This window comes from Macaca mulatta, chromosome 13, assembly GCF_049350105.2.
Source record: "Macaca mulatta isolate MMU2019108-1 chromosome 13, T2T-MMU8v2.0, whole genome shotgun sequence".
In the NCBI taxonomy this organism is placed as follows: domain Eukaryota; kingdom Metazoa; phylum Chordata; class Mammalia; order Primates; family Cercopithecidae; genus Macaca; species Macaca mulatta.
Genome location: NC_133418.1, coordinates 53,619,015 through 53,640,251, shown reverse-complemented (window position 1 = coordinate 53,640,251; position 21,237 = coordinate 53,619,015). Strand labels below are relative to the sequence as shown.

The 21,237-nt window shown below is 41.1% G+C and overlaps 1 protein-coding gene across 1 annotated transcript; it reads left to right on the top strand.

The window, feature by feature from the left end:
• The first annotated feature begins 33 nt into the window (after window positions 1-33).
• On the top strand, window positions 34-20,116 carry MPHOSPH10 (M-phase phosphoprotein 10). The gene is given in 11 exon segments (NM_001266435.1): window positions 34-250; window positions 2,663-3,344; window positions 3,698-3,855; window positions 4,643-4,814; window positions 8,778-8,919; window positions 10,083-10,150; window positions 11,516-11,653; window positions 14,746-14,856; window positions 18,030-18,137; window positions 19,233-19,463; window positions 19,882-20,116. Coding segments are annotated over 11 exon segments (2,049 nt in total). The 5' UTR covers window positions 34-161; the 3' UTR covers window positions 20,032-20,116.
• The last annotated feature ends 1,121 nt before the right edge of the window (window positions 20,117-21,237 follow it).

The window sequence follows — 21,237 nt, the reverse complement described above, 5'->3', positions numbered from 1 at the left end:
TCGCGCTGCCATTGGCTCTGGCTGAGGGCGAGTCCGGAACCTGTGCGCAGCGGAACTTTCGGCTCTGACATCCACGTTGCGCTACGCGCCTGTTTGCCGAGCGGTTTCCGGGCGGCTCCCTTCCCTTGCATGCGGCATTGTGTCGGGAGTTGCTGACAGCCATGGCCCCGCGGGTCTGGCGTCGACGGACCCTGGAGCGGTGTCTGGCAGAAGTCGGCAAAGCCACGGGTCGGCCCGAGTGCTTCCTCACGTAAGTGCGCAGATCCTGGGCTCGGGGTGCGACCGGGGTCTCACGTGGACGCGGGTTGCAAATTGTGGAGCTGGGGTAAGGTAAGGGGAAATATAAATCACTTTTCCCTAAATTTCGGAGTCTGTACTTTCCTAGGCTATCAAAATTTTAAAAATTGTTAACATTTATATAGATGGATCTCTCAATTGAGTGTTACTGAAATCACCCTAACCTCAGTTATTAACGGCTAGAAGCTTCCCTTGGGCTTCTTACACCCGCATCCCTCTACACACAAACTGTTGGTTTCTCTTTCCTCCAGTGTGCTCCTAAAGCACTCAGTGCTTAGCATACTTTATTGAAAGTACGAACTTGTCACTTGTCTGTCCACCCCCCACAACTAAGCTTCTTGAGAATTAGAACTTTCATGTCTCTTGCCAGCACAAGCGTTTTATATGTATTTTCTTGAAGAATTTAAAATACGATCTATGAAATTATTACTCATTTATATTTCAAACCTCGGCTCACAGCAACTACAGATTTTGCTTAGTTTGAATTCAGTAACACACAACTGGGATATCCGCACTGTGCAACTTTTAACGATTTTTAAAATTTTGGTACTGTCAAGCATCTCAAATTCACTGCGTCCAAAATAGAGCTGTTGTTTCTGCTTAATAGAATTATTGTTTCTGCCCACCCATACTCTGCCATCCCCTGAAGTCCTTTTCCCATGCTCACCTGTCAAGCACGTCCGTGTGAAGAGACCACTAAAACAGGCTTTGTGTGAGCAACAAGGCTGTTTATTCACTTGGGTGCAAGTGGGCTGAGTCCGAAGAGAGAGCGAACGGTGATGGGGAAGAGGTTGCTTTATAGGAGCTGGGTAGGTAATGGAAAATTACAGTAAAAGGTGGTTATCTGTTGTTAGCAGAGGAGGAGGTCACAAGGTACATGGTGGGGAGATCATAAGACTTACTCTCTAGAAGAAGAATATCACAAGGTCCATTGATCAGTTAAGGTAGGGCAGGGACAAGTCACAATGGAGGAATGTTGTAATCTTGGTTAATCAGTTAAGGCAGGAACTGACTGTTTTACTTCTTTGGTGGTTTTTCCGGTGCCCCAGACTTCTTGGCTCCTGCGGGCCACCTGGACGTATATGTGCAGGTCGCAGGGGTTACAATGGCTGAGCTTGGGCTCAGAGGCCTGACACCACCACGCAAGCCTTCCCTATCTCAGTAAATGGCACTTCTGTCTTTCCAGTTTCTCAAACATGAAAGTAGGCTGCTACTTTATTGTCTTCGTTTTTCTCTATTCTATATCTAATTCCTTAGCAGTCCTGTCAGTTCTACCTCCAAACTAAGCATATTCACTGCTCTAACTCCAGTTTACATCACCATTATCCTTTGCCTGGAATGCTGCATCAATCAACCTTCTAATCACCGTACTTTTCCTCCTCCTCCCTCCTCCCTTTCTTCTTCCTTCGTGTAAATCATCATTTCATCCCTCTACTTAAAATGTTTTCTCTTTTTTTTTTTTTTTTTTTTTTGAGACAGTCTCGCTCTGCCGCCCAGGCTGGAGTGCAGTGGCCGGATCTCAGCTCACTGCAAGCTCCGCCTCCCGGGTTCACGCCATTCTCCTGCCTCAGCCTCCCGAGTAGCTGGGACTACAGGCGCCCGCCACCTCGCCGGGCTAGTTTTTTGTATTTTTTAGTAGAGACGGGGTTTCACTGGGTTAGCCAGGATGGTCTCGATCTTCTGACCTTGTGATCCACCCGTCTCGGCCTCCCAAAGTGCTGGGATTACAGGCTTGAGCCACCGCGCCCGGCCTAAAATGTTTTCTCTTTACACTTTAAATGACAAACTCTTACTCCTGAGCCACGCGTAATTTGGCTCCCATCAGTCTCTCCAGCTTCACCTTCTGCCTCCTTCACACTTTAGCCGTGCTTACCTTTTTGTTCCTCAAGCTCACCTCTAGAGGATTTGCATCTTAGAGGATTTCTTCTGCCTGGAATACATGTTTCCCAATCTTTATAAGACCATCTCCTTATCTACAGCTTTCCCCTCAAATGTGGCATCTAAGAGAGGTTTTCCTTGACCACTGTAGCCAAAGCAAATGTTGATCATTGAATGAATAAGTGAATGAATGGAGTTGTATATAATGTAGCAGAATTGATGATTTAAGGCTAATTTACTACATATCTCCAAGCAAATAAATTTGTAGTGGTTTTCCTGCCTAAAATCTATACAGCTGATTCACAGATACTTGGTTGACAGGTTTTATATATCAATGTAGGTCATCAGCTTATATGTTGTTGGGGGCCAGAATCTATACTTACACTTCATTCAAATTTGATTTTACAAAAGAGTTGGGTTTTTAAATTTTATTAAGAGTGCTGTGAAATTATTACCTATGATTCTAAATCTCAATTCCTCCCAATAGGATTCAAGATGGATTGGCATCAAAGTTCACTTCTTTAACAAAAGTGCTTTATGACTTTAATAAAATATTAGAGAATGGTAGGATCCATGGAAGCCGCTTGCAAAAACTTGTGATAGAAAATTTTGATGATGAGCAGATTTGGCAACAACTGGAATTGCAAAATGAACCAATTTTACAATACTTTCAGAATGCAGTTAGTGAAACAATTAATGATGAAGACATCAGTCTTCTCCCAGAGAGTGAAGAACAGGAACGTGAAGAGGATGGTTCAGAGATAGAGGCTGATGACCAGGAGGACCTAGAAGATTTAGAAGAGGAGGAAGAAGTGTCAGACATGGGTGATGATGATCCTGAAGTGGGTGAGAGAACTAAAAACTCGAGCAAATCTGGTCTGAGGAAAAGCCCAGTTTTCAGTGATGAGGATTCTGACCTTGACTTTGATATCAGCAAATTGGAACAGCAGAGCAAGGTGCAACACAAAGGACATGGAAAACCTAGAGAAAAGTCTGTAGTAGATGATAAATTCTTCAAACTCTCCGAAATGGAGGCCTATTTAGAAAACATAGAAAAAGAAGAGGAAGGAAAAGATGATAATGATGATGAGGAGGAAGATATTGATTTTTTTGAAGATATTGATTCTGATGAAGATGAAGGGGGACTGTTTGGAAGTAAAAAACTTAAGGTAAAGTTTTGAGAGAGGAGAGAACACTTTCCTCCTCAAATTAGCTTTCGTTCTCTTTTTCTAGGGGAGATTTAATTGTAGTTAGAAGTTTTAGTGATAAGAAATATTGTGCTCTATCTTATCAGTTACAAATGAATCTTCTTCCGTTCAATTTATGTTCCAGTTGGTCTTACAGTTTTGTGGTAGTGTTATTAGTTGCCATTTTCATCTAATCACTATTTAGTTATTAGTTTAGTTATTAGTTATTAGCTCATAGTGTTATTAAGTCAGAAAGTAATATATACATACAAATCTATGTGCATGTGTTAATGTATTTTTCTATTCCTAATTAATAGTTTTAAAAATCTTTTTAGTCAGGTAAAAGTTCCAGAAATCTGAAATACAAAGATTTTTTTGATCCAGTTGAAAGTGATGAAGACACAACAAGTGTTCATGATGATGAGCTGGATTCAAACAAAGATGATGATGAAATTGCTGAAGAGGAAGCAGAAGAACTAAATATTTCGGAAACGTGAGTATTTTGAACCATCCTTTATATTGTAGGCTGGAATTGCCCAATCATGTATGTGTACTCGTAGTTATCAAATGTGTCTGTCTTAAGAAGTTGGATTCTCTAATATCAGATATTCTCAAGATAGCCAGAGGAAAGTCTCTGAATGTAAAGGGACATTAGATATCACTTAATGAAGAAAAATATCACTGGTAGTAGCAATCAAACCTTCCTTACCAGGAACTTTGATTTAGTTTTGTGTCAATAAAATCCTGTTATTTTTGTGAGATAAGAGATTTGTATTGTAGATTGATGAATAATTTATTTTATATATGTTGGACACTTTTTGTTCTGTTTCTTTTTTTTTTTTTTGAGACGGAGTCTTGCTCTGTCACCCAGGCTGGAGTGCAGTGGCGCAATCTCCACTCACTGCAAGCTCCGCCTCCCGGGTTCACGCCATTCTCCTGCCTCAGCCTCCCTTTGGGACTACAGATGCCCGCCATCACGCCTGGCTAATTTTTATTTTTTTGTAGTTTTAGTAGAGACGGGGTTTCACTGTGTTGGCCAGGATGGTCTCGATCTCCTGACCTCGTGATCTGCCCGTCTCGGCCTCCCTGTTCTGTTTCTTACATAGCATTTTACCTAAATAATACCTTTTGTTCCTTAATAACTGAATGATTTTGGAAGTTCTGAGTATTTGGTTGCATTAGGTATATAAAAGAAGAACTTTATTAAGGGAAAATTTGTTTCCTTTTGTTTTTCTAATGGAAAGTAGCATATTTTTTTTGTAAGAGTTTTGGTATTGTAGGGATGAAGATGATGACCTTGAAGAAAATGAAGACGATAAACAACATAAAGAAAGCTTGAAAAGAGTGACCTTTGCTTTACCAGATGACGAGGAAACTGAAGATACAGGTGTTTTAAATGTAAAGAAAAATTCTGATGAAGTTAAATCCTCTTTTGAAAAAAGGCAGGAAAAGGTAATTAGTAATTTATGGAATTTTTAATATACTTGACATTAACCATCCTTTGAAAACTATTAACCATCCTTTGAAAACAGATATCTTGGCCAGGTGCAGTGGCTCACGCCTGTAATCCTAGCACTTTGGCAGTCCGAAGCAAGAGGATCGCTTGAGCTCAGGAGTTCAGAACCAGCCTAGGCAACATAGTGAGACCTTGTCTCTACCAAAAATACAAAAATTATCTGGGCATGGTGATGTGTACCTGTAGTCCAACTACTCTGGTGGCTGAGGCGGGAGGATCACTTGAGCCTAGGAGGTTGATGCTGTGGTGAGCTATGATTGCATCACTGCTCTCTAGACTGGGTGGCAGAGCAAGACCTTGTCTTAAAACAAACAAAAACCCAAAAATCTTCCCATATGGAAAGCATCTGATGAGCAAAAGTCAGTGCCTGCATTTCAGTTTGGGGCCTGTGAGTAAAATAGTTGCTTCTGCTGGGCGCAGTGGCTCACACCTGTAATCCCAGCACTTTGGGAGGCTGAGGCAGGTGGATCACTTCAGTTCAGGAGTTCGAGACCAGCCTAGCTAACATGGTAAAACCTCATCTCTACTTAAGAAAAAAAAAAATAGGCATGGTGGCGGGCACCTGTAATCCCAGCTACTCGGGAGGCTGAGGCAGGAACCCAGGAGGCAGAGGTTGCAGTGAGCCGAGATGGTGCCACTGGATTCCAGCCTTGGTGGCAGAGTACGACTCTGACTCAAAAATAAAAAAAATTTTTAAAGATAGTTGTTTTTTCCTTTGTCCCTAATGTCTTTATATATATAGCATGTCTCTCCTGATAAAGCTGTCCTGTGAGCCTCTTAACTGTTTTGACTGCTTTGGAGGATACCGTGTATGTCCTTTTTTTTTTTTTTTTTTTTTTTTCTTTTTTTTTGAGATGGAGTTTCACTCTTGTCACCCAGGCTGGAGTGCAGTGGCGTGATCTTAGCTCACTGCAACCTCTACCTTTCAGGTTCAAACAATTCTCCTGCCTCAGCTTCCTGAGTAGTTGGGATTACACCACGCCCAGCTAATTTTTTTGTATTTTTAGTAGAGACAGGGTTTCACCATGTTGGCCAGGCTGGACTGAAACTCCTGACCTCGGGTGATCCACCCGCCTCAGCCTCCCAAAGTGCTGGGATTACAGGTGTGAGTCACTGCGCCCGGCCGACATCACCTGTGTCTTTAAGGTACTCCACAGATTTTTGTGAGTGCCGAATAGCCAGAATTTTAATTTATACCATTGCAAACATATCTTCAAAGTTGGTAAAAATTGTTTCTTTGTGTCATGATTTCAGACAAGTGAAATTTCATTTAATTTTTGTAGATGTAGTCTGGGTCTAATAATTTGGCTCTATCATTTATTTATCTTAAAATTTTTATCACAATAAAAATGAGAATAGGGCCAGGCACAGTGGCTCACACCTGCACTTTGGGAGGCTGAGGAGGGAGGATTGTTTAGAGCCCAGGAATTCGAGGCCAACCTAGGCAACGGGGCAAAAGCCCATCTCCACTAAAAGTTAAAAAAATCAGCTGGGCATGGTAGTGTGCGCCTATGGTATTTGCTACTCGAGAGGCGGATGGGGGAGGATCTCTGGAGTCCAGCAGTTCAAGGCTGCAGTCGAGATATGATTGCACCACAGCACTCCAGCCTGGGCAACAGAGCTAGAGACTGTGTAAAAAAAAAAAAAAAAATGAGAATAGGCAGATAATAAAAGATACCAAGAATATCAAAAGAATTGTTTTTAAAATTTGAGAATCTGAATTAAATCCATGGTTGTCAGATTGTCCCCAGAAGATAGAGAAATTCTAAGGTAAAAAAAGCACCATTATAAAATATCAATGAGTTAGTGTCCTTCCACCCTACTCCTCCCGCCCTCCCCCAACACATAAAGAAAGAAAGGTTTGGTTTTATTGTGAAATTACATCAGACCTTCAAGTTAAGTTTCAGTAAATCACAAATAATTTATTTCAGTTTCCACATATAAAGAATAAAGTAGAACTTTCAAACTTTTTTTTTTTGAAACTGTTAGAACATGAAAACCCAAACCTGACAAAGGTAGCATTAAAACACACACGCGCGCGCACACACACACACACACACACACACACACACATTCACGAACGGGGTTGCAAAAATCCTGCAGCACGGTGGAAGAATTATGCCACACAACTGCATGAACCTTGTTCTCTTGAATCAGTATTAGAAAATCTAGTATGATTCCTGACTGCAAGACATTAAGGAGAAAAAAACATGGTCACCTCCATATGTCAGAAAAACATTTGATAAAATTCAATATTCATTTCTAATTTTTTTTTCACTCCTAGTGGAATACAAATATATCTAAGCCAAAAGCTGCCATCATGCATGATGGGTGAAATTCTAGAAGCATCCCTTTAAGATTAGGAATGAGACAAGATGTCCAGTATTACAGTTACCACTGTTGATTAACATTCTTTTAGACTCATAAGCCAGCGTAACTACAAAAGATAAGGATAAGAGATTAGGAAAACTGCCAGGGGTGGTGGCTCATGCCTATAATCCCAGCACTTTGGGAGACCAAGGTAGGAGGATTGCTTGAGCTCAGGAGTTTGAGACCAGCCTGGGCAACATGGTAAGACCTCGTCTCTACCAAAAATACGAAAATTAGTCAGGCGTGGTTGCACGTGCCTGTGGTCCCAGTTATTTGGGAGTCTGAGGAGAGAGGATTGCTTGAGCCTGGGAGGTGGAGGTTGCAGTGAGCTGAGATCACGCAACTGCTCTCCAGCCTAGGCAACCAAGTGAGACTGTCTCAAAAAAAAAAAAAAAAGATTAGGAATGCTGCAGATGTAATTATATTCCACTAGAAGTGAAAAATGAATGCGTTAGTATTTGGAGAGGAAACCGAATGGATAAACTGAATTGATATTAGGAAAGTAAGAGAATTCTGTAAGATAGCTGAAAAGGCTGGCATTTTTTTTTTTTTTTTTTTTTTTTTTTAAGACGGAGTCTCGCTCTGTCGCCCAAGCTGGAGTGCAGTGGCCGGATCTCAGCTCACTGCAAGCTCTGCCGCCCGAGTTTACACCATTCTCCTGCCTCAGCCTCCCGAGTAGCTGGGACTACAGGCGCCCGCCACCTCGCCCGGCTAGTTTTTTGTATTTTTTAGTAGAGACGGGGTTTCACCGTGTTAGCCAGGATGGTCTTGATCTCCTGACCTCGTGATCCGCCCGTCTCGGCCTCCCAAAGTGCTGGGATTACAGGCTTGAGCCACCACGCCCGGCCAAGGCTGGCATTTTATACACTGAGGTCATCATTGTTGTCTTTTAGAAGTTAGAGATAATGACCCGGCGTGGTGGCTCACGCCTATAATCCCAGCGCTTGGTGAAACTCCGTCTCTACTAAAAAATACAAAAATTAGCTGGGCATGGTGGCACACGCCTGTAATCCCAGCTACTCGGGAGGCTGAGGCAGGAGAATTGCTCAGGAGACGGAGGTTGCAGTGAGCTGAGATAACACCACTGCACTCCAGCCTAGGCGACAGAGTGAGACTCTGCCTCAAAAAAATATAAAAAAAGGAGTTAGAATAAGAATTTGAGTTTGGAGTCAAAAGAGTCAGACTCCATCAGATACTAATATTCTAATCAAAGAATTACTTCACTTGCGAATAGATAGATCACTTGAATAAAATAGAGCCCAGAAACAAACCCAAATGCTTCTGGGGAGTTTAGTATATTATAAAATAAACATGGCATTTTAAATCAGTGAGGAAAAGAAATTGTTTGCAGCTCACCCCACCATAGGCAGCAGAAATAGGAAGTCATTGACAAAATAAAAAGATGGCAAGAACAGAATTGTAGAACAGTACATTTCTTGCTTTCCCACTTTTTAAAGTATTTTTTACTTTTACACAAATATAAGTGTAATTTTATTTTCTAAATGTATACTAATTATTTTATGTCTTAGATGAATGAAAAAATTGCATCTTTAGAAAAAGAGTTGTTAGAAAAAAAGCCGTGGCAGCTTCAGGGGGAAGTGACAGCACAGAAGAGGCCAGAGAACAGCCTCTTGGAGGAGACCCTGCACTTTGACCATGCTGTCCGGATGGGTATGGTGCCCTCTTCTGTAAAGTGGTCATGTCTGTGCTTTTTCCATGGTTCCATTTCATACAAAGATTTGGGGTGATGTTTCTTTTCCCTCAACTTTTTATTTTAAAAATTTGTAAACACATGGCTTGGCACGGCAGCTCTCGCCTGTAATCCCAGCACTTTGGGAAACTGAGGCAGACAGCTCACCTGAGGTCAGGAGTTTGAGACCAGCGTGGCCAACATGGTGAAACCCCATCTCTACTACAAATACAAAAATCAGCTGGGTATGGTGGCAGGTGCCTGTAATCCATCTACTCGGGAGGCAGAGGCAGGAGAATCCCTTGAACCTGGAAAGGGGAGGTTGCAGTGAGTCAAGGTCACGCCGATGTACTCCAGCCTGGACGATAGAGCAACACTCCGTCAAAAAAGAAAAAAACAACTTATAAACACAGAAAAGTTGAAAAAATATTACAGTGAACATCTATATGCTATTCAACTGGATTCACCAGTTACCATTTTGTCGTATCTACTTTCTCTCCTCAGCATATGTAAGAATGTATATGTGCCCCTTTTTTAAGTAAGTTGCCAGTCTCATGGCACTTCACTTTTAAGTGCTTTTGCAGGTATCTTCTAAGAACTAGGACATTGTCCTATATAATCACAATACCATTAATCCACCCCAAAAATTTAACATCAGTACACTGATGATACCTAATATATAGTTTTTAATCAAGTTTTTTGCAGTAATCTGTTGCAAAGGCTTGCATCCTGTCATGGTCCACTGATTAAATTTTGAACTCCAACCTGAAACCGTGGTCATCTCATTGCCTTCTTTCTTGTACCCATTAAGTCAAAATGAGTTTTCATTTTATTTCAATGGAAGAGAGAATGGAAAAGAGGGGAAGAGTCCTTGGGTACCTTGGATAAAGTATTAGCACTTACTACCATATGTATCCTAGTTTTGTGGTTTTCAAACTTCAGGGAGTATCACAAGGCTTATTAAAGCACAGATAGCTGTCCCTCTTCCCCACTTTCTGATTCAGGAGGTATGGGGGTGGCCCAGGAATTTGCATTTCTAACAAGTTCCCACGTGTTGCTGACGCTGTGGGTCCAAGGACTGCAATGTGAGAATCAGTGGTCTAGTGGATATCTACCTAATGAATAAATGTTGTATTTCCTTTAGCACCTGTGATTACAGAGGAAACCACCCTTCAACTGGAAGATATCATTAAACAGAGGATAAGAGATCAGGTCAGTAAGAATTAAATTTAACTTAATTGAAATGTCACTGAAATTTTTAGGAATAATGTGAGAGTACTTTGAGAGTGGGACTATTGCTTTTTATTTTCACTTAATGTTCACAAACCTTAAATCTAGGCTACCTAGTCAGCTTTTGTTGTGTGAGGTGCTGCTCTTTAGTAGTACCTAGGAAAGACGAGTATTGTGCCTGAGAGGAGCCAGAAGCCATTAGTCTTGCTGACCTTTTGGGCGGTGCTTAATGAAGCTGGTGGCTGACCTGTGGTGGTTGCACCCAGAACCCTTGGCTTAGGCACAGTATCTGGTGTGGCACATTACTCAGTATATATGTCTTAGTCTTTTTCCTGTTGCTTATAACAGAATATCTGAAACTGGGTGACTTATAAAGAAAAAGAATACAGTTGTGGAGGCCGAGGAGTCCAAGTTGGAGGAGCCTTCTTATCAGAGGGGATTCTGCAGAGTCCCAAGGTGGTGCAGGGCATCACATGGTGAAAGGGCTGAGCATGCTAAGATGCTGGCTCAGGTGTCTCTTGCTCTTCTTAAGAGCCACCATTCCCCCACCAATGATAACCCATTAATCCATAAATGCAACTGCCATTCATGAGGGCAGAACCCTGGTGATCCAGTCATGTCCTAGAAGGCCCCACATCTCAGTTTTGCCACATCAGGGATTAAGTTTCAAAATGAATTTTGGAGGGGACGTTCAAACCCTAACATTTGTGGTAGTACTACAATTTAAAACCACTTCTCAATGGTGTATTTTTTTCAAATGTTAAAAACCTAGTGGTTTTTGTTAAAGAATTGATATGATTTTGTAAACTTAGAATAAATCTTAGATATATAGCATGTATAGTAAGAAATGGCTTTATAACATGTGTATAATGTTTGCCTACACTTGTAGGTCTAAAATAGAGTTTGAAGGGTGAGTATCATGTGCAGAACATCTTAAAATTTGAAATGAAATGTGATAAACTAACTCAAGGCTTGACTTTTAAACAAACTGTGTTGGGGAAATGTGGAATTAAAGTTGGTAACGAGGAAGGAAGACTCATTTAAAACAAAAAACAGAAAAAGATATTTGAGTACTGCCGCCTTTGCTTTCCAAATGTTTATTCTTTGTGACTTGAATAGTTATTTCAGAAGTTGAAAATTTTCTTTTTGCTATAATTTGCTTACTCTGGAATAATGAGTAATAATAAATATAACTGATATATTTATAATAATTTATTAATATATTAATGATAATTTATTAATATATTGATAATATTTATTATAACAATATTCCAGAGGAAGATTCTTAAGTGAACCTAGAAATAAATTGTAGGTTTTGTTATGTTCTACCTGCCCTTTATGTTTCAGGCTTGGGATGATGTAGTACGTAAAGAAAAACCTAAAGAGGATGCATATGAATATAAAAAGCGTTTAACCTTAGACCATGAGAAGAGTAAATTGAGCCTTGCTGAAATTTATGAACAGGAGTACATCAAACTCAACCAGGTGAGGAAGCCTGTAAGGCAAAACCGTTATTATTAAAGAAATAGAAGTAGAGATCTAGGCTTTTTGTGACTGTTGAAAACATGAAATGGAAATCTTGAGCTCTTCAGCTACATCATTTAAGTATAAGACAGAGCATGCTAGGAATAGAAGGGTTCTAATATTCCCGCTTTATGTGAGGGGTTGCGGGGGTTGCTTTGCAATTAGGCTTTGGTCACCTGATACTTTTACAACTAATTATTAGCTTTCCAGCAATTATTATGGTGGTGCTACAACTTTAAAACCATTTCTCATTGATATTTTGAAGTAACTAACATATTTTACATGATTATAAATTCATTCTGATTTTTAGGTCTATTTTTTCTTTCACTTAACTAAAATCTCTGGGCTGGGTGTAGCGACACATACCTATAATCCCAGCACTTTGGGAGGCTGAGGCGGGCGGATTGCTTGAGGTCAGGAGTTTGAGACCTGTCTGGCCAACATGGTGAAACCCCGTCTCTGCTAAAAATATGAAAAAATTAGACAGGTGTGGTGGCGTGTGCCTGTAATCCCAGTTACTTGGGAAGCTGAGGCAGGAGAATTGCTTGAACTAGGGAAGTGGAGGTTGCAGTGAGCCGAGATCACATCATTGCTCTCCAGCCTGGGCGACAGAGCGAGACTCCATCTCAAAAAAAAAAAAAAAAGAAAGAAAAGAAATCTCTGGTTAAATAATAGGACAAGGTCATATTCCTAGGAATATTGTATGCTGATATAATGATCGAATTATTCCTTCACATTTGATTTAGTGGGAATGTGGTTAATATGTACTTAGGGATCAGATGGCATTTTTTTCCTGCAAAAGCCATTTATGATTCCCAACAGATTTTTGTTAATGAATGCCCTTCAGTTAGCAACAGCAAATTGCCCTGATGCCACTGTGAAATTGAAGAACTGAGAAGATTTGAATTAAAATTCTTCCTGGCTGCTTTGCAATCCAAGGTGGTAGCTGAAGGAGGATGTGTACAGTTTCATTTGAATCTTTGAGGAGATTCAGTAGATACAGAAAGTATTTGGTGACCACGAGAGTTAAAAATTATATATGTAATGCAATAGTTTATGCTAGCTCTAAATGTTAGTTTCGTTTCTCTCTTAGGAGTCAACAGCCAGTTCAGAAGTTTTTGAGGATGGACTTGGAGTTCTAGTAGCTAGGCTAATTCTGGAAGTGAAATGATGGTAAACAGCACATGTAGGAGCTTTTACTTACAGTTGTGTATATAAAGTGGCTCAGAAAAATGCTATATAGCAAATATACAGCTACATATTTGATTTTACAGCTATTGTTACCTAGAATGAGGTGAAAGGACATGTTTAGGATTTTTTAAAGTGTGAGGTAAGTTACAATAGTAAGAAGCGATAGTAGCGTGATGCCTGACCATGGCTGGAAGGTGGGTGCTGATGATGGACATTGGAACCAGACCTGGATGCGTCTTTGTCATCAGGATCAGGAGGCAAAGAGCCTGTCTTTTCCTAGTTCTGCTGGTTGTTTTTTTTTTTTTTTTGGGGGGGGTCTTAATAACAAAAAACAAAAAGCCCTCTTAGGCATTTAGAATAAGCATTTGGGGCCAAAGGGGACAGAGAGAGAAGCATGAAATTTACTTTTTCTCTTCAATAAAATTAACATTGCTGTCAGTTTTTTCAATGTGATTTGTCAGAATAAATCTTTAACACATTACATGTAAATAAAAGAAAAAAAAGTCCCTATCATCCAAATGGATATTTGGATAATTTTATGAAGTTTATATTAACACTTCTTTTTTTTCTTTTTTCTTTTTTTTTTTTCGAGACAGAATCTTGCTCTGTCACCAGGCTGGAGTACAGTGGCGTGATCTAGGCTCACTGCAACCTCTGCCGCTCAGGTCCAAGCGATTCCCCTGCCTCAGCCTCCTGAGTAACTGGGATTACAGGTGCACACCACCAAGCCTGGCTATTTTTTTGTATTTTAGTAGAGACGGGGTTTCATTATGTTGGCCAGGATGGTCTCGATCTCCTGACCTCATGATCTGCCCGCCTCAGCCTCCCAAAGTGCTGAGATTACAGACATGAGCCACTGTGCCCAGCCAGCCACCGTGCTGGGCCTTTTTTTTTCTTTTTAATTGATGTGAGATTTATATAACATAAAATTAACCACTTAAGTGAACAAATTTGGAGCATTTAGGACAGTGTTATGTAACTACTAACTGTATCTCGTTCTAAAACATTTTTATCAGCCCACAATAAAGCCCCATATGCATTAAGCAGTTGCTACCCTTTCCTCACTTGTCCCAGCCACAACAAACCCCAGTCTGCATTCTATCTCTGTGGATTTGCCTATTTTGGAACCATACCATATGTGGCCTTCCATTTCTGACAACTCATTGAGTGTCATGTTTTCAAGACTGGCATTTGTCAGTGCTTCATTTCTTTTTTATGGTTGCACAGTATTCCATTATGTGTGTGTACCACAGTTTACCTGCTCATCCACTGATGGACATTCAGGCTGTTTCCATCTGTTGACTGTTAATAGTGCCGTGTACATGTATTTGTTTGAGTATCTGTTTTTAATTCTCTTGGTTGTACACCCAGGAGTGGCATTGCTGGGTCAGATGGTAATTCTCTGTGTAGCTTTTTGAAGACCTGCCAAGCTTGTTGCCACTGTGACCGCATGATTTTACATTCCTACCTATCAATAATGCACAAAGGTTCCAGTTTCTTCATCCTTGCCAACACTTGTTATCACTTGCTATTTTCCTTAAAAAAACAAAACAAAACAAAACTGTAGCTATCTTAGGAGGAATAGCTTAATTTTTGACAGAAGTAAATACCAAGGTTGTTAAATTTTTAAGTTCTGAATATTAGAGGTAATGGTTACTGTAGCTCCTAAAATGCACATCACATCTCTGGAAGGTGCTGGAACCCTCATGGTACTGCTGCTTTTAATTTTGCTTTTGGAATGTTTCCTTGTAGCTGAAGCTTTGGTGATGAGAAGTTGGGAATACCCTCATTGACCTTTAGTGTTTTGTCCTGTGATATATATCAAGTCTCTTAGTTTGACATTGTTGAACTTATTTCCTAAGCAAAAAACAGCAGAAGAAGAAAATCCAGAGCATGTAGAAATTCAGAAGATGATGGATTCCCTCTTCTTAAAATTGGATGCCCTCTCAAACTTCCACTTTATCCCTAAACCGGTAAGTGTGTTAACAGTTCAGTGTGTAGCTAGAGCAGGGTGACCTTCATAGCTTTGATCCTTTGTGAGACTAGCTCTTTATTTTGTTTCAGGATACAAACTTGTAGTAATTTCCTGTAAATTCCAGGCAGGATCTCCATGAGGAAGGCTCAGTTCTGGTTCCATGACAGTTCTGGCTCTACCCAGATCTTCAGTGAGCCCCTGCCAGCTGGGGCTGGCATGGTCAGGCATCCCACTACTACTGCCTCTTACTATTTTAACTTACCTCACACTTTAAAAGACCCTCAGCCATAGCCACAGGGGCTCCTCCCTTCTCTACCCTCTCAGTCTTACTGCATTTTCATTGTATAATGGGTTTGGAGACGTATGGATATCTATACCCAGCATTTATGGAGTATCTGCTATGTGTCATATTACATACATTAATAATATGTATGTGTCTTTACATACATTAACACTTAATGCACACAACACTGAGGCAGGTACTATAGTTTCCATTTCTCAGGGGAGAAAACCAAGGTTTAGGAGGTGGGAGGGTGAGAACTAACTCTGGGCCCATGCTGTCTCCGCTGCATGATGTTCCCTCACCAGGCCCAACCCTCTCAAATGCTCCTCCCCTGTCTGTCTGTCACCCAGACTTGGCTCTACCTGTCTACTCCTTGGAGCCTCATCTACTCACCAGCTTCTGTGAACCCATAAAACATGCTTGTACCATCCTTTGGTACTTGTTCACATGTTGCCCTTTGGTGCCTGTGTTGTTGTCTGAAATGGAATGTCATGAATTAAGGACTAGTCTAGAAGTCAGAACCTGAGTTGAGTTCTGCTCCTAACTGGCTTTATGATACAGGCAATCACTTCACGTTTCATCTGTACAGAAGAGCTAATCTCCAAGATCCTTTCTTATTAGTTGATGGCTAGGTGATTTTTCCCCGTGCAGATATTTTGTCTTCTCAGACAATAAGCTTTTTACCTGTTTTGTTTGTTTTTTTGGTGTATATGTATGCTTTTAATCCAGTTGTAATTACATGCTAGTAAGTTTTTGATGGCAGGAGCCATCTTTAGATTCCCAAAGTCCCTACTCTGGGTTGTGTGAAATAAACAGGTGAAGAGATGAGTGGAATTTCTCAACTCCTCTTGTCCAGCAGGTCTTACTGAGGTGAAGGATGTGGGCCCTTTCTGGGCCTTACCTGTGTAATCTGGCTCTTCCCACCCCTTTGGTCTCCCTTGGCTCGCTACCCCCACCCGCACTGATCTTCTGATTCCTTCAGCAGGCCAAGTCCCTTGCGCTTTCTCGCTGTGCTCTTCCCCCTGGCCCAGTAGGCTGCACTTCCTTTTTGGCAAGGCTGGCTCCTTATTGCCCAGGCTAGACGCCTTCCCCTCCTTGCAGATGTTCCTTGGCTCCCTACCTAGGGTAGACTGCCCTTCCCGCCTTGCTGCATGTCTCACCACTCAGCTCCTTTTCCTCATAGTTGCATTGCACATTTGCAGGCATTCGCTAGTTGTTCATTGCTCTCTACTTGTCTTCAGGCAGCACAAAATGCATCTACTGTTCCACTCTGTTCCTTGCACTAGCTAGGATCTAATGCAGGGAAGCAGTTAGACATTCCTTGGAATATTGGGAAGTGAAGGAGAAGTGAATGTATTTGTGTCTATGTGCCCCAAATGAAAAGCCTTTCTTTTTTCCCATAAGAAATGTAGAATTGCTAGTGTAGGTTCTCTTTGATACTACTTTTTTCATGTTCTGGTTGGTATTTCACACACCATCTCTGTAGACTCCATTTACCAATCACAGCTATCATTTTTTGTGGCTTTTTTTTTTTCCTTTTTTTTCTTTTTTTTTTTGAGACAATCTCACTCTATTGCCCAGGCTGGAGTGCACAATCTTGGCTCACTGCAACCTCTATCTCCTGAGTTTAAGCAATTCTCCTGCCTCAGCCTCTCGAGTAGCCGGGGCTACAGGCATGCACCACCATGCCCAGCTAATTTCTTAGTATTTTTAGTAGAGGCGGGGTTTCACCATGTTGGCCAGACTGGTCTCAAACTCCTAACCTCAAATGATCCGCCCGCCTCGGCCTCCCAAAGTGCTGGGATTACAGGTGTGAGCCACTGTGCCCAGCCTTTTGTGGCTTTTTGGACTGTCTTCTTTTTCTCCGTATTTCTCTTTAAATGCTAGAATGGAATACAGTGTTTTTAGTAACAGTTGAATGGTGGTCCAGTAGAAGAAATGATTTCTTTCACACTCTCATTTTTCTCTCACTTAGAATCCAGGATCCTATTATGTTTATGGCTTTTGTTCTTTGTGAAGTTTCCTTGAGCAAATAGCTCCATGGACAGGATGGTGATGAGGAAGAAAGAATACTAATGTCATTGCAGTACATAGTCACCATTTTAATCACAGGATCATTATGAAACCTGTTTTAATTACTGGATTTCTTGGGTAGTTCTTTCAAAAAAAGGCAAAAATCTGAAGCAGATGGTCCTTCAATTAACATTGCATCCTTTCCCCCTTTTTGTAATTGATAGCTTTGATTTATTTTGATACTGTTTTAGTTTTTCAAAATAGTTCAGTATTATTTCATATTTATGTTTATGGAGATGTTTTCAGTAGTTGAAAGATGAGGAAATTTATCAGTCGTCTGGTTTTGACTCTTGTTCCCATAAACGTCTTTCCTTGCATCTTTTTCCATATACTTCTTAGAGCTAGCGTTTTTTTCTGTAAGCAAAGTCAAGATAATAGAAATCAGCAAATCTTACCAAACAGCATTAATGGTTGTTTGAGAATGTCCACATGCATGGTAGATAGGAATAGTAGAGGAAGAGATGGAAGAACTGATGTTTGAAGATGGCAGAAATGTTATGGAAAAATGTAGAAATATGTGCTGTTGGAATGGTTTTGAGACGGAAAACCCTAAAATACCCAGGTCTCTGGGATCCTGAAGCAGTGCCGCCCCTCAGCACTGCCGTCATGCCAGTCCACTTAGGACTTTGGCTGTTACCATATCTAACGTTTTAAATAGTCTCCATTAGGTTTGCTGACTTTCAAGCAAGTGAAAAAAAAGATAATCTCCATAAAGTATTTTATATATTATACTTTAAGTTAATAGGTTCACAGTTCACACATTTTGTGCGAGAGTCCCTTCTGGCTTCCCATTGAATATATTCTCTCTTTTCTAGCCTGTACCAGAGATTAAAGTTGTGTCAAATCTGCCAGCCATAACTATGGAGGAAGTAGCCCCAGTGAGTGTTAGCGATGCAGCTCTCCTGGCCCCAGAGGAGATCAAGGTAAGAAGCCAGTATTGAAACCTTAAATGTCTGTTACAAGTTAGTTGATTTTAGCCGGACTCCATTTATTTAATGTCATTTGTCTTGCATTTGTAGTTCTTATTCCAGTGTATCTCAGCAGTTTCTAAGTATAAGCAAACTAGTAATGTTACAATATTCAAATACCAGTCTCCTATATTGTGGCTTTATTATGAGGTACAGTTTGAGAGTTACCATAAGAGCAGTTTTAAAATAGCTAGTATCAATATCTTGTTATAATCCAATCCAAATACTAGCAGTGCTACTAAGTTTAAAACAAATTGCTTGCATTGCGTATATACTAGCAATAGTTTAGTATCAGCATTTCCCCCTTATTTTATTCGTGTAATGCTAATTAGTAATGGAATCTGAATCTAGAATTGAGCATTTGGTTATCAAATGCAACGATCGCTGCCATGTGAACACTGAAGCTCATGCCTCACATAGTAATAATGGTTTCTGCCAGGTGCTCATCTTCCTGGCTGGCTTAGCAGCAGGGCCTTCCTTGTCCCTCCTCGCTTGATTTGCTACACCTACACTCACCCCTTCTGTCTGAGCCTCTGCCACTTCAGTGCTGGTGACAGCCCTGGCAGGATAGGCTGGCAGCTGAGGAGAAAAGAGATAAAATTGATCCTCACTAGAGAGATGTTTCCCTTCCCTTCCTCAGTCCCTTGGTCTCTGCCCTCTGTTCTCAGTCCAGTTGCTGTCATTAGCAGCTCAGAGCTGAGGCTGCCTCTGGCATGTCCCTGAAGCCCATTGGAATCTAAATGCTGTGGAGGGCTGGCTCCTCTTGTGCTGATAGGTTGAAAACCCAACTCTCCATGTTGCCTTCTTGTGAATTAGTTTGGGAACTGAACCGTCACTATAAGAGTCTGTGCTGTCAAAGAATGCATTTCAGGTTTTAAAGAACTGAGTTACCAGTGCTCACTGGAATGTAGGTGGGGATTGCTCTGCATCTTCGTGCACTTGGCCACAGACGCACAGCCTGCTCCCTAGCTACCCTGCAGTTTCTTCCATTCCAGTTTCCTAGTTGTTAAACTTGATTAACAAATATGTTGGTGGTTATTTTTTTAATAGGAGAAAAATAAAGCTGGAGATATAAAAACAGCTGCTGAAAAAACAGCTACAGACAAGAAACGAGAGCGAAGGAAAAAGAAATATCAAAAGCGTATGAAAATAAAAGAAAAGGAGAAGCGGAGAAAACTGCTTGAAAAGAGCAGTGTAGATCAAGCAGGGAAATACAGCAAAGCAGTAGCTTCGGAGAAGTTAAAACAGCTGACCAAAACTGGCAAAGCCTCCTTCATAAAGGTAAGGACAAGGGAAAGAAAATTGCTCAAGGGGACCTTTGTGGGGGAAGTGGATAGCAAGCACTGGGTGACTGGAATGTCTGAGCCAGCCGACAGCCCACCTGCGGGATGGAGGCGCGTGATGCTGACCGGCTGGAATCGCAACCTTTAATGTTCTGGGGTTTTTCATGTAGGGTCCTCACAATAACCTGGGTACTGGCAGCAGTTTGTCTTTCACTCCTTTCTCTCTTAGATTATAAGAACGTTGTTGTAGCAGTATGGAATACCTCTATGCTAACTGATTTAGTTTTCTGTAATTCTAGTCCTTTTTTTTCATATTTATGGTTGTATACGTTGTTGTAATGGTGATGTACTATTTTTGGCTTTTTTCACTTATAAGTACATTTTACAGCATAAGCATGTGTTGTTTTTAATTGCAGGATGAAGGTAAAGACAAAGCCTTAAAGTCCTCTCAAGCATTCTTTTCTAAATTACAAGATCAAGTAAAAATGCAAATCAATGATGCAAAGAAAGCAGAAAAGAAAAAGAAGAAAAGACAGGATATTTCTGTTCATAAATTAAAACTGTAATATATTTTGAATATAATGTAAATATGAATGTGTAAGCTTATGTTGTGTCATTGTTCTGTTTTATAATACAATTCTTGAGAACCTTTCTTTGCATTGGTGACAGATATTTGAGAGTTCCATAGTGTGAAAAGACAAACTCCTGACTATTTGCAAAGCCCTTCCGGTTTCCATTGGTGTGAAGCAGCACCTGGCTCCTCCCTAGGCCCTTCCTATTCAGGCACTGCCTGAGCTGATCCTGCTGTGCTCTTGCCATGGCCCAGGCCTGTGTGAGGGCCAGGCCAGCTTGTCCATATGGGCTGGTGTGCAAGCACTGGCCTGCAGGCTGAGAAGAGGACAGAGCCAGCCAACCCCCTCACAAGCAGCTGTCTACAGCAGAAGTCCTCACTCTTTGGGCTCTTAATTTCCTTCTCCCATTGCCCTGTCATTTCATAAAACAGTAGCATTTTCATGCCTGTGCCTTACTTCCTTCCCCTTTGGGAAATGATCTCATGTCATCTGAACAAAGGTTTAATGTAGGCTGTAGAGCCCTATCCACAGTCAGCTGCAGAGGACAGGTATGATGGAGAAGTGAATCTAGAAGCAATAGAAGCTCAATACAGCCAGGAATGTAAACTGTAGTCTGTAGAGTGTTCTGTGACCACCAGGTGCTCATTGTTTCAACCTCCCCATCCAGGGAAAAATGCCTTTTGTCTAATAGGCTCTCATATTGATTTGATGGAAATGCAGTAAGCCTTAGTCCAGATGGGTAGAGAATGTGGACTAAGATTCCACCAAAGCAACAGGTAAAGCCCTTCTGATTTTTTATCTACAAGGGGTCAATCAGTGGTCAAGAAGAGCCCGTGGAAGTTTGCAGTCTGCATTCCTGTTACTGCAGAAGATGGCTACAGCAGGGTAGAGCTAAGCTGTATGGGGCTAAATTAAGCACTGGCTTTTGTCCATTTGTGCTGCTGTAACAGAATACCTGAGACTGGGTCATTTATAAACAACAGAAACATTTCCTGCGGTTCTGGAGGCTGGGAGATCTGAGATGAAGGTGCTGGCAAATTGAGTGGTAAAAGCTGCTCTGCTTCAAGGTGGTACCTTGTTATGTTCTCACTTGGCAGAAGGTGGAAGGACAAAAAGCCACCACTCCATCAGTCTTTTTATAAGGATGCTGATCCCATCCGTGAGGGCTCCGCCTTCAAGACTTAATCATCTAAAGGTCCT